Here is a 14,479-nt window from a genome sequence, read left to right on the forward strand (position 1 = left end):
GAAGTGATCCATGTAGCGCGACCGGCACACATATGCATGGGAAATTGTTCGAAAAGCAAGGGGAAAACACACACACATGAAACTGAAATTAAAACAGTAAAGCACCGTGAAAGCACCCAGTTTTGCTAATTTTTTGTTCGATAATAACTTTGGGGCTGTGCTTATTTTGTTTTGTTATTGCGATTTTATTTTGCCATAATGGAAAAGTTGAATAATAATGACGAATTTATAATCAAGGTTACAAAATCGCAATCCATTCCACAATTTTCCGCCATAATTGTTGAAGAAAAACAAAATCTTCGTTATGTTTTGGTGGAAAAAGATTTTTTTAGATCTTCAATTTTTCAACAAATTTAACATTCAAAAATTGCTAAACTCAATTGTGTGCAACTTTGGGAAATTTATTCCAATCAACTTTTCTTTAGCATTCAAACACTTTCACCCGATTGTCCATCAGTTTGATTCCAGAACGAAGCCACAACCATCCGATACAAGCGATGTGCTCCGAAGTGGAACAGAAAATCAATGTGGTTCCACTTGCGTGACCCAATCTTGAACTTCTGCACTACGTTCGGCAACCGATCGGCCAAATCCTCTACGTCCTGCGCCGGCACAAAGATATCTCCTTCGCTGTAGTACAACGTAACCGGGGCGGTCACATTAAGGAGCGGATATTCTGGCGGAACTTTGGCCCGGTAGCGTTGTTCGTTGCCTTCCGCGCCGTAGTCATACATTTGGAACGACTTGGCGAGAAAGTTCTGGCCAAAGTGGAGCAGCTGGTAGACGGAACAGCCGGCGGGCGTGTTGGCCAGTATTTCACCCACCAGCGACCGATTGATGGAGTCGTGCGCTCCGACAAAGTACCAGATGTTGGTCAGCACGAGATCCGTCGGAACGAGACCTGTCTTATGGCCGGCATACATCAGATCCATCGAGGAGCCTGCGCCACGTCCTCCGATTTCGAAACTGCGCGTCAGCCTGGCGAACATCTCCAGTTCGTCGATTCGGGACGCCAACTCTAGGGCGGGAGAGGTCGCATGGTGGATGTATGCCGCCGGAGCCATCAGATGCACACTGGCAAACTTGTCGTTGTACTCCGGACGCATGCTGGTTAGGACTAGGAACGCAGCGCACCCCTGCGAGTGCCCGACGAAGTGCAATGTCTCCGAGGACGTGCTCTCCAGAACGTAGTCCACCATGGCGGGAAGATCGCGCATGCCGATCTCGTGGAAGCTGAAGCGCCAAAATTCCCGATCGCGAGCGGAAAGATTTTCGTGTTCCTTCGAGAAGGTGTTGCCCCGCACGTTCCCCAACCACACGTCGAACCCAGCGTCGGCGGCGATGAACGAGATCGACTTTTCCGGACCTTGAACCGTCCAGTCAACGGACGAGCTGAGCAACCCGTGTAGAACGAGTACTACGGGCTTTCCAGCAGCGCCGGGGATTCTGGCCAGCGAAAGAATGTACCCATCGGAGGTGGTGACTTTGTGCAACTCCACCGGGTAGCCATGCTTGGCAATCGAATGACGCTAGAAAAATGGTCACAATTAGTTCAGGAGACAACGGAAATATGCCACATCTTAGATATTACCAGTATGTCGTCAGATTTTTTAGCACCAACAAAATGCGCCGCAACTAGAACCAAAACCAACGATAGTGGGACAGTGAGTCTGCCCATGACTGAATGTGAACTGACTGATCAGATGCTGAGCGCAACGATGAACTACATCGGGGATGATGCGATGTAATTAAACCTAATCTAACATTCATAATTTCCAACTCATCAAAACCACCTAGAGACTTCACCAGATAATAGGTATAGATGGGATTTTAATCAGCTGCAGTTTTAGTTATTCAGTCAAAATTGTTGTATAACAATTAGTGTGCACGAAAATCGGATGTTTATCACAAATAATTAGCACACATAAATTAGAAATTTACTAACGATTAGCAAAACTAAGATACGTATCATATAAAAAATGGTCAAGTATCATTTTGATTTGGGTAATATACTCAACAGAATTGCTATACGAAATGTAACGTAAAGGGAGAAAATAAAAATATACATTATAAATAATCTCAAATCATTCAAAACTCGCTCGCAAAATACATTTGCTGCAATGTCATCTAGCCCATTTCCATTATTAATCATAATCTCGTCAGAAAATCTTGTCACTCGGTTGCACGCTACTGATTGCGTCCGGAATCAAACTTGTGTCACACCATAGTTGAGTAAGTATGCGTTTCGTAACCGACTGACGTTCATGATCGCGTACTGTGAATCAAAAATCTGAAACTAGCATTTCAAATTACCCATCATCAGCTTCCAAGTGCACTAAGAGGAGTGACTTTACCCAAAATCTTGCCAAACAGCATATTCATGCTCGAAACAGGTTAAAAAATAATAAAACAGATCACTGAACTGTAAAAACAATAGAGAAAACGATGCTTCCTGCCTCAAAACTGGAACTAATTCGCCCAAGTGACGAAAGAAATGGAAAAAAGTACATAGAAAACCCATCGAAACAGGCGGCTTGTCTTTTGGAGGAGGAGCGAAAGTCAGCCACTTTCGGCCGCGGTACGAAACGAAATCTGATGCAAAAGATGCCAATCAAGCCGGCACGCTGTCCATGGATGATTTAGAGGAAAGCCGGCGGACAACAATAAGGGTGCGTGATTAAATCGCGCGCAACAAGACCGGAAAGATACCAAAGCATCCCACTTCCGATTCCGAGCCCCGAGTGGAAAACCGGAGTGGAAGCGAAAGTCATGAAAATCCTCCTAGTGGATTGCAGATTTTCATCTCGTCATCGTCGGTGTCACCACGAGTTTTCTGGTAGATGCGATGTTTATCGTCAAAATAGAAGAAAATCGGAGCGACTACGTTGGGAGTGAGGAAACACGGGAAACAATGACCATGTTGTATGAGTCGACCCACAACCGGATGGGGTTTTCCAGCTCGTCAACCCAAAACTGGCCGAAGGGAAACTGGTAGGGAAAACATAATTGCGCGCTGGTTGAAACGCAGACTCACTTTAAAAAGATGATTCGTACCAACTAACGAAAACCGAAACCCTCCCCCCTCCTCCTACACACACAAACACACACACATCCATAGCAGATCTCTTAAAGCGAAGATGATCATGATGCACACGAGGAAAGCACAGCTACCTTAGATGGAATCAAAAGCAACGGAAGAGCAAATACAAAGTGATTGCCCGTGTGGAGAAAATCTGTGTGAGTATGTTAGTGGAAACCTACCAGTCAAGCGAACCCTTTTATAAAGTGATCGGCATCACACGTTTATGGCTGCGACGGGTTTTTCTCTGGAGCGTTACCGAGGATAGAAAACAGCTGGTGGTGATTTGAACGCAGTTCTCTTTTGCTGTTGGTTCCCGCATCAGCAGAAAAGAGGAAATCGGTAGCTACAAATGGGAAGCGACGAGTTCAACAAACTTTTTCGTGCAACGCTACAGCTCCATCCGTTAAAAAAGTTTTCCACCGAATACCCGAACACGAGAAACAACGCGTCACTTATCGCTAATGATGATCGTAAACATTTACAGCCCCTTCGTACCGGAGACGCGAAATGGCATGGCGTCCCGAGCCATCCCGAATTTCCGAAACGCAGAGGCCCGGAAAAGCGTATCTTTAGTGTGCACTTTTCTTTTTCTCCGCCAGGTTGTGAAGTGTGAATTAACGATTGGGCTAATTTTAGCGATTTTATCGTGGCACTGTGTTATTACTTTTATTTTCCATGCTTCTCGCTCTCACTTTTATACTGTGGGGTTTTATGTTTATTTTTCATGGGAAATTGTATCCGTTTTTTAACGAAACAGATTATAAAAAGAGGGCGTACCTAATGAGACTCAAAATATGATACGAAAGTTAGCACTTCTTTACCTAAAGGATCCCTCTTAAAATTTGTTAAGCAAGCTGAACACTGTTTAAAGAATTTCATGATCATAAAATATTCAAAATAATCCTTCAGGAAGCATAAGATTTTTGTGCTTCGATAGATACTTAAGTTACTTTTCATTGACATTAAATTATTCCAAAAATCATTAATGTCTTTCAAATCACTTTGCTAACACTTCCACCAGATCGTCCACTTACCGTACTTTTCGATCGATAATATATGCGACGCGTTTTCAACCGCAATTAAAATGGAATATGTATGAAGGAAGTCTGCACTCCGTTTCACAAAACTCAAGGCCGTCTTACACCTACTTCGTTCGAATTCAATCGCATTGCAATGGAAGCTTTTGCGGCGCGATCCCTTCAGATGGGGCAACAGCAAGGGTTGATCGAATGCGTGCCGCCACCTACCACCAGATGGTTTGTGTTTGCAAATCGAAAAAATTAATTGCCATTTATCATAAAGGGTGCCTGCGGGAGGGCGTGAGACGTAAGCAGATTTGTCCACACCCGTGGGCGGACGGTGTTGCCGCTTGTAAAGTATGCCGCACGTCATGCAGCGCGCTAGTTTGGCGCGTGCAACGGAACACGATCGCCTGTTTGATTGAACGGAACACCCCGATTTAAGCGTGACTTTTGCGAAAATAAATAATAAATAGCACCGGCGAGCTTTGGCACGCGTCAAACGGACGCCAGCTGAAGACATCAACAAGAAACAACACACAGAGGCGCCCGAAACAAGTCAAGAACCGAAGTCCGCTGCAGTGAAGGCCAAATTCTGGTCGAGGTAAAACATAAATGGTACAACAGCCGGTGAAAAACAATAGTCAGCACAAGTCCCACGACTTCAGTGCGGTGTTGCCCACGATCGGTGACATCGACACAATCGACACAAGCGACGAACCTAGCAACGCTTATGCTCCCCATGACTTCAGGTTGGCGCTACTTCGGAAGCGAAATGTCAAGGATTCGGCGAGCGTTTCGTGTACGTCATGTGCTACAAACAAATCATGTAGAGTACGAGAAGGCTCCCAGTCCCACCAACAAACATTCCGATACACGACGTACTCAAGCAACCGAAAAAAAACGTTTGCAAGAGATTCTAATCTCGCTCCACCTGGCCAATCAGTAGCCACTCTGGGCGTGAAGATGACCGACGCGGTGCGGTCTATGTCAAGGATTGCGCTCAACAACCGACTCGTGTGCCTCCCGAGAGGTGTGGTTGGGCTGGTTGTGTAATTATGCGCATCGGTACATTGATTGATTGGTTTGACCTTTTCCTAGCGCCGTCAACCGGATCGCCACCGGATGAGACCTTGCTCGTGAAAACGTAACTATTTCATCGCACAAGTTCAACTATTTTTGTCCGAGCAAAGGAAGGAAAAACGTCAAGAAGTGAGGATTGGGTAAAATTATGTACCGGATAATTGTGGTATAGAGCGAAAATAAATTAAAAGACACAGTTGCAAGGACACTACACTTCTAACAACCGTAAACAAGGCGGTGTTCGAGATGCTGGTCGAGTGGTTGGGAAGTAGACCAAGCTCCAAGGAGACATCCAAAAGCCTTTTTTCTGTCAAAGAGGTCCGAGGATCACTCAAGATCCAAAACCTTCCATTGTTTCGAGGGATATCGCAGAAGAGGATGTACCTACATCGTTTGGGTACAGGTGATAATTGTAGGGTTTCAACTCGATCACGGTCTGACGCCCGATGGGTGTGCTTGGAATTTGGAGGTTAGCCTATATTGTAAGGGAACATCGGTTCGAGTGGGAAGGAAAAAATCTCATCTCAATCTACTATATTGTTTGTTGCCACCTTTTAGAGCCACGAGTTCTTCCTTGAAGGTGTGCCTGATGAAGGTAAACATTGACAAGAGGTAAAAAATTATGATTAGGTTATAACACTAGAAAATTGTGCCTTGGGTCCCACGAAAAAAGGCCTAAAGTTAAAGGTTAAACGGAAAAGATTTATTAGTCCAGCACCTAATAAATCGTAATGGGATGGTAATGACGGACTCCCGCCGATTGCTGAGTGCTAGCAACACCGGCAACATTATAATATATTTTATAGGCCCCAAAAATACACAGCTATCATGTTTCCTAATCGTATTAACAACACACATTGGTGATGCGAGAATGTACCCAAATGCCTTCCAGGTCCATCCGGCTTTTGTTCGAATTTATCGTGCGCGAACAACAACTCAACAACACGCCGAAGAAAGGGTTACCAAGTGTTAAAGCCCGGATGTTGCGCATCTTCGGTCATAAATAATTCCAGCAGAAAGCGCGCACAGTATAATAAGTCAATTTACCACCTACCACTCCGGCTTTGGCGTTCAGATCAACAGATCTAGCTGACGCGCGCGGATCAATTAATCTTCCGTTGGGTTGCTCGAATGAGATCAGGAAATGTTCCAAAGTTTGGCTACAACTCGCGGGTGGATGTTGTAGATCGCTGCGACCCGCTTCAAGCTTGTAGCTTCTTGATGATCTTGTATTTGTTTGTGCTCCCATGTACTAGATGAACGATAAATGAGGTCTCAAGCATCAATCATTCGCGGTACAAAGAGCCAGAAATAGCACTCGTTTGAACTGTATACAACGTCGGACGTGGCTAACCGACACCGGGCAGCACTTGTTATTTATTGATTGACTTGGCAAAAGGTTATAATTTACAATATCGAAACGAGTCTGAAGGTCACCGCCGGCTAGCGGGAAGGTTCAACGGCGCAACCACCAAGTGAAACTGCTCCCCCAAGGGGAGGACTTTGTAGCGTGCCTTCTTCCTCCCAGATGTCCTAGATAAGGAACGCGTCGGAACAAGGCTTTTGGCCCACTTCCAACATCAAACTGGCCCCCGCCGAGCTGTCAGCGCGTGCGTTGTGTGCTTGAGGAAAAAGGTTGAAAAACAGGCATCAACCTCAACCGGACGCCCGTATGACGCCTTTTTGCTACTCTTGTTTTATTGTCAGTCTTTTTGCCAACACGCTCCATTTTTAGGTCAAACGCATCATAAGAAATTGGCAAGCCAGCGCTAAGGCGAATAAGCCGAACAACACGTCGAAAATAAAACGTCGCTTCCAGTCGGGAAAGGATCGGTAACAAGGTTAGTGAAATGTGACCGCTTTATGCGAACTTCACGTTCCAAAACGAGCTGAATGTCGACTTCCAGGTTGTCCGAAAGACATACGGGCCCTTAGCTAAAGTCCAAGGTAAACCCGCTACCAATGCGACCAATAATAAGCAAAGATTTTCTTTATTTGTTTCAAAGAGCAGCAGTGCGACGAATTTCCTTGAAATCGGATTCGTTTCCTCTGGGAGCAGAGTGGCTTAATGATCGGCGAACTACTCCAGTGAGAGGCCGCGTGCGAATATAAAACAATCTCTTCGATCGATCGAGGTGTTGCCAGGGTTTCCTAGAAGTTCAGGAAGAATTCAGGAAGTAAAAGTAGCTCCATCTAGTTCGCGCACCTTGATGTGAGTGTTTTTTGTACGATCACTCTTATAGTAGCTCTTTTTAGTAGCCTTATTTTTCCCTCTTGCCAATATTAATCACAACTACCGTCACCGATCGGTCCGAAGGTCGCCCGGCTTCGAACTCCAACACATGAGAATCATGTCCATACCCCGTTCACTCGCAGAATCTCGATCACTGCAGGCGACTATCAGAAGCCGTCGTGTACTCGCTAGGCAAGAACTGGTGGACATGATCTAGCTGGCGGAAATTTCCACTTCACAGGAGCTGCCACCGACAACTTGGCAAACATGTACCTCGCGCCTTGTGACACACTAATGACAGCATGTCTGTAGCGGGAACTTGATGGAGGTATTCAGTTTCTTGACCTCACAACCAGTTGCTTTTGAACAGATTCTTAATCAAATGACATTAAAGAAAACAACTAGTCCAACAAAACATACACCCAAGCGCCATTTCATGGCTAGTGTGCGTTAAAGGGAAATTAAGACATTGGCGTTCGAAATTACTAGTTAGCTGATACGCTGGCGTTTAAGCTGCCATGCCACTTTCGTACCTAAAAGCCTCCGTTTGCAAACATTCCATCGTATCTTGTTGAACCACGATGCGATTAAGATTGTCTCTACAAACGATGGTGCATATTTAACGTTTTACATCTAGCATTATGGCTATAATTTTCGATCGTTGTACAAACGAATATAAACAGGACCTCGTCCCAGTAGCCCATACCGAAGGTTCTAATCAGATAACTTCTGCGGTTTTCTGCCGCTTTCGAAACATCCACGGTTAGGGTGTTTGACCTTCTGAACTGGTGCTTTTACGGGAGGAAAATTACGCCCACAAAATTGCACCGATTACGCCGGTCGACCGTTTGTTGCACTGAAAACCCCTGGGGTTGAGCTTAAGCGCAGTTGGCCAACCTGGTCATATTTTAATGGCTGATTATCGCCTCCGTAAATCAGAACATCACGATACCTAAGAGAAAATTATTCCTTTTAACCCCATTAGCAAAGGAAGTCATCTATTTAAGGTTGAACTTATTTCACGAAATACATTATTGGTTGTGTCAGAAACAAAAGAGAACATAATTGAGTCGATTAAGAAGAGTTGAAACACGTGGCCAAGTGATCGATCAAGTCACATTCATGGCTTCAGCGTGAGTTAAACGATGAAATGGTGACATCCGCTACATAACGAGACCTCATCTTACTTCGTTCTTACGGCCTCAGTAGGTGGCGGTGATGAGGCAATAATCCCGTCTGTTACGTTTTACTTTTCATCGCCGCCATGACATCATGGCTTTCCTAAATTAGATTACCGAATCCGCACAAACAGTACAGCTCCCAAATGGATAAAAACGGAGCAAAGCGACAAAACAGAGAGATACCTGTAGAACCCCACAAGCCATGAATGCAAAAGAAAGAAAGAAATGACGCAAGAAGAAAAGAAAGAAAAGAAAAACGTTCCGTAGACAAAAGAAAACGGGAAATGCTATAATTGTGCATGCTCCGAAGCACCTTTGCGTTCGCGGTTTGTTACTTTCGCCTTCATTTCGACGAACGTGTGGAGCGGAAAAATTGACAGGAAATTGGCTGACTTTGGCACTTTGGCTCGTGCTGGCTGCGAGCCGAGAAGGAAGTTCGCATCGAACGCACGGTCGAACACGATGGCGCACAGCGCATACTGAACTCCTTCGCATCGACAGTGACATCACGGTGAAACTGCCGCCTCCGGTACAATTCAGCTTCGAACTTTGGCTTCACTTTCTTCTGGCTTGTTGCAGTCGGATGGGTGAGTAGTTGTGAATGAAACGGTGCTGTGTGTCATAAAATCGATTCGCGAAGAAAGTGAAGATGGCAGCTACAACGGTTTACGCAATTGGCGGTTGGTTGTTTGCCACAATTGGATTGCCGTTTATGGTAATGGAGTAAAACTGGAGCAAAGTTGTTGCATCACTTACGATTTTCATAGGAAAATTTTAGAATCAACCATGCTGAAGTTTGTAAAGTTCGTTAAATATAATTTTAGTCATACAGCTTTAGTTAATCTAGAGGACTTGTAATATTTGTGAAATCATTTAAAATGATCTATCTCCAAAGTCTCCTCATTCCTGTCGAAATAAATCTTCAAACTAAATTAAATTACCACAATCTTCAACAGAAATTAACACAATAAACTAACACCAATTAGCCGCACAATTAATTGCTCTCCCAGATGCCTTCCCTTTCTCTTTCGGAAAAATGTAATTATTCGCAAATTGTTTCAAATTGAGCCATCAAAGCGCGCTGTGCGCTGTCCACTGTGAAGGGCAGTAAAACTGGGTGGCAAATCAAGGCTAAGCGTTCCTTTTCAAAACAACCGTGCCGTGGTAGGTTTTCCCGGAGCCTTAGAAAAGCTGTGCACTGTAAATCAAATGGCTAAGAGTGGCCAACTTTCCACCCCACCGAACACCAACCGGGTCCGGGGGTGTAATTTGCGCCAAATGGCGGTCACCGCACTTCCGAGCGTTTTGGCGCACTTCCTGCTTCCGATCCCCCGTTGGAAGAGGTGTCCGTAATTGAAACCTAATGCGCTCGCTGATGACTCTAATTCGGCACCCTAAACCCGTTGATTAGGGCGTCGTAAAACGGCTGGCGTGGCACAGAAGCTTGCGAATCTTAGGTTAGGCTAAAATTAGCAAACAACACCAAGCGTATTTGGGGTGAGGAAGTTGAAGGCGGTGAATGGGGCAGTAAAGAGAAGATGCTAAACTTTCTCATCAAACTCAAACCGCCATGAGGTGTCGAATTTGTGGCTATTGTGTGCGTGTGTGTGTGTGTGTGTGTGTATGTGTCCGTGGGTTGTCTTGTCCTTGCCGGAAGTTTTACTGCCAAGTCCAACGGACCGACGGGCCGTGGCGAAAAACAACAGCGATGGCGTACGACTGGCACAGAGAAGAATCCGAGCAATTAGACAATTAGTAAATAGCGCAAAACGGCTCGCGACTGGCGGCCCAGATTGCGCCACACCATCCGCACACTCGGACGGTGCTCCTCGGGCCTCGGACTGATAAACGGCGATCTTGACTTCTTGGCGAACCTTCGCTTCATTAGGTGCGATCTTCGGGCGCGAACGTGAATGCGAATGCCACGGCTTAAATTGCACCAACTCGGATCCACTGGATCCAAGTGCGTTCTACGTCCGATCTTGTTGCCCGCGTAGACCGCATGACTGGGTCACCGCCACGGCACCTAACGCCTTCGACCGATCTCATTAGGTCCATAACACCACAGCTCCGGAGCGGGTCCTCAGCTCATCGGCAGTCCATCAATCCTATCCATCAGTGGAAACTCACCAGTCCCGTTCCCCATCCTCCCAGGTGGAGCAGAGATATTGATCGATGGTTTAGGCTGCTTCGCTCCGTTACCGTTACCCCGCGAGGACTGTCCGTGGAGCAATTAACACCACACGAGGGCTCCACAAACTTGACTTTTAAGCCTAGCGCTCGTACCCGTGGAGCATCACTCAGCACATTCCAGTGCACAATGTTTCGACCCAGGCAATGACACTGAACGATCTCGAGATCTTGACCAGCACATGTGTTGAAGTGCACCAGATTCACTGCCCCCGGTGAAGTAGGCTACATGTTCGCTCACTAGGCAACAAACAAAAAGTGGCATGCTGAGACCCCAACCTGATAGGCGTAACGATTCGCTCCACTTTTGGGAGTGACTATTATTTCCATACAAACTCTGAACGAACTCTTCACGATAGGACGAGCTCTCCAAATCTTCCAGCCACCATGTCTACATTTTTGCAGTCAGCTCGAGGCACCCTAGCCAAGGTTAATACAACACACCCCATTTTCGGTGGTAAGCCGTCCTACGGGCATAGGTCTTGTGGTCCGCACTTGACAGGATAATTGGTGCACGAGGTCTAACCCCCAACTGGGAATCTTTTCTCTCCTTCTATCTCTTTTCTATCTTCTAAGACGCCCTAATCCAGTACAGCCCAAAACCCACCACTGCGACAGACATCTGCCTAACGCCACGCAAAGAAAAGAAACAACAAGGTGTGATATTGTGCTTCCTTAAAAGTGCATTCGGGGAATTGCCTCGGGTCCTATGCAGCAGCTCGAGGTGAAGATTAATGCCGGATATCGGTGGCGCTGATTAGTAAAAGTGTGCCACCCGTGTAGACAGGCGGCAACCAGCCGAGAGCTGACCTAGACCCGGTTTTGAAGGAATCGCTGCTGAACCGTGCGTGGCACCAACGGAACGCGGATTTTGGAGCCCTCCACAGTTATGGAAGTGTCCAAAACTGCCCGTGGTTCGTATTGAGGAAGCCATAAAATGGTTTTATACACCCTCCGCACGAACCAATTTATATCTACAGTTCTGAATCGGAGGTATCGGCCCTCGTCACTTTGCTTGGTATGTTTGAAGGTGACCAGAAGCTCGCCGTTGGCACGCGATTGGAAACTATCTACAATCTTCTACGGTAGGCTATTAATAAATCTACCGTTGATGGATTCCGTTTTTGATGGAAAACAAAATGGTTTCAACATTCCACAACTGCAATAATCGCCAGTTCGATCTTAAATGTTGTTTGGTAGTATTAAATTCTGAGGAAACTGAGTAGTGTTTTGCCTTTAAAACAGCGTGTCATTTGATAGCAAATAGCCACGCAAGCGGTACCACGTTACCGTTAGATTGTACAGCATCGAGATCGCTCATTTAAGGAACCAATCCCCAGCCAGTGCCTTATCTGCGAACATACCAAAGTTTTTCCAGCGCCGCTATGACCGCTTCCATTGCTGTTCGCGAAACGTAAAGATGCTAGTCCTCGACGCGACGAGAGTCATCGAGACACTCAGTGATGGCAATTAATTTAATTGCCTCGTTGCGCACCGCGCGCGTAACCGTCGTCAGTAGTAGGAACAGGTTCGCGAAACGGTTTCGGCTCTTCTTGCTTACAGAACATGCCGTATTTTCACACCAACCGGAGGGTTGAAGAAGCGGCCTGCCAGGAAAAGTAAACTTCGTAAATGCAGCCACCGGGTGATCGATTGCAGCAGATTCATTAGTGGAGGTTTGTTTGGGCGCCCTTTTGAGCTGCGGCGAAGATCGATGTAAAAAGAGCTATAAAAAAGGGGTCTCCTTTTCGGACCCATCCCGTGTTGAAGACTTCTTAATTTGTTTGCCCAGGAAACTCTGCACGCTGCGATGGAGTTACGATCCAGTTTGTGGGGCCACCTCGACCTGCAGTTTCTCGAGCTCGATGAGACAGACATCTTGATCTAAATAAGACATTTTAAGTAGTTGTGCAATAATGCTCCTGTCGCATGTATTGTATCAGATATCCTACATTAAGTCATCATTCTCGACGTGAGACTTTGGCTTGGCGTCAACAATAACTTTGCAGCAACTGGGAACTATCTTAGTTCCCTTAGGAACACCCAACTCGTCGCTAGAAATTGGGCTTAATATCTGAAATATGTTTATCTGCGGCGCTACTGCGCCCACCAAGTTACAATCAAGAAGAGATGATGAATTGAACACTTACTCTTAATTATGATCTTAGGTCTTCGTGCCGCATCGTCTGGTTGCTGTTAACGACGACAACCTGCCACCGAGGACAGTGTAACTCAGAGGCAGTACCAGACGTCAAAGCCGACACACTTAAACTGTCAACTGAACGTGCGAGAAACAGCTGATGGTTAGGTGTTTCGTTCTCTTGATTTGCATGTTCGGCCACGCAATCAGGGTCAGCAGCGGTGCGTCGTGATCCTCCGCTCGTCATCTTCATCAACAGAGATAGTACCGATGGTCCTGTCTGCTTGCGCACAAACACGCACGCGCCTATCGCCATGTGAAAATCTGGCTCCCATTGCGCCTCGATCGGAGGGCATTTGCGTGGCGTACAGCTCACACAAAAAACCACTGACCTTATTCGCTCACCACCGAGTGACCACCATCTTCGCCAGCAACGAGACGTGATGATGATCATTAACTTGTGTGACCTGTAGCTGGCGTTTTTCGGTTGTTTTGTTTACTGGTGGCCACCATGGCGGCTCGCTGGACCTTCCGCGAGGTGATAAATAGCCACCGTCGACGGACAACGTTATCGTTGATTATCCAACCGGGTTCGGTGGTGATGGGGGTAAGCAATTACGTGGCCGATGTTCGAGTGTGATTTGCAAATTTGTTAACACCTGTCTCCTACCAACTCAAGCTCCATGCACGTAGCGACACGTGCACAAGCCCTGCTCGATCGCACGAAGGTCAGCTTCCCCACGCAAAACCGGCAAGCACGAGGTGCCCAAGAATGCCCATCCACGCCGCACAAGACGCAACATATGCTCACATGCGCACTGCAATCAATTTGCAGAGCGGTGCGTTGTTTACCCCGATCAAGATAATTTGTGAACTGCGGCCCTGAATTAGAATGCCCACCTTACTTCGGCAGCTCCGCATGCGTCGAAGTTGTTAACGGGAGAAAATTGGATAATTTGACTCTGTGAAGTCTCACGGCGGTCATAGAAATATGTCCGATTGATCGATTTGTTATGCTTCAATCGAAATGCCCTTGCTTTCCGACGGGCAATCAACTCAATATTCTTTTATTGTGTGTTTTAATGTCAAATTGTGCAGCACAAAATATCTCCGGGCATTTCCATAGCTTGTTGCTTCACATTGTCAACAAAGCCTCGCCTCGATCGAGACCAGGAATGATAACGATTTATGCTAATTCCTAGTCACACCTAGCCTGCCATGACTGCCAGTTCTCACGATTCTCGAATTGAGGCTGCTCCTAGAACCAAATAGAACACGATGATCATGCATTTATTCATCCCAGCCCGGCACAATAAATCAATCGTGCACAGGCTGTCTTCGGGAAGAGCCTAATGAGAAGCAGCTCCCGCTTCCCGATAAATCAATGTAGAACTCTATCAATCATGCTCCTAGGACGGACTCTAAGACCATCGCCAACAGATGTCTTCAGAAGACGCTCCATTTGACAATTCCTCCCCGTTACCAGTCGTCGGCGGAGGATGATCATTAATTACGAAAACAGCCGAGATTGCAATCGACACTAAACGCAAC

At 46.3% G+C, this 14,479-nt stretch overlaps 1 protein-coding gene across 1 annotated transcript in view; it reads right to left on the bottom strand.

The window, feature by feature from the left end:
• Positions 1-428: 428 nt before the first annotated feature.
• The window catches only part of LOC131293610 (lipase 3-like), a 34,859-nt gene continuing 20,808 nt past the window's right edge, over positions 429-14,479 (bottom strand). The window contains exon 2 of the mRNA XM_058321689.1: positions 429-1,529. Coding sequence (XP_058177672.1) covers positions 429-1,529 — 1,101 coding nt within the window. The remainder of the gene's footprint in view (positions 1,530-14,479) is intronic.

This window comes from Anopheles ziemanni, chromosome 2 (assembly GCF_943734765.1).
Source record: "Anopheles ziemanni chromosome 2, idAnoZiCoDA_A2_x.2, whole genome shotgun sequence".
NCBI classification, from domain to species: domain Eukaryota; kingdom Metazoa; phylum Arthropoda; class Insecta; order Diptera; family Culicidae; genus Anopheles; species Anopheles ziemanni.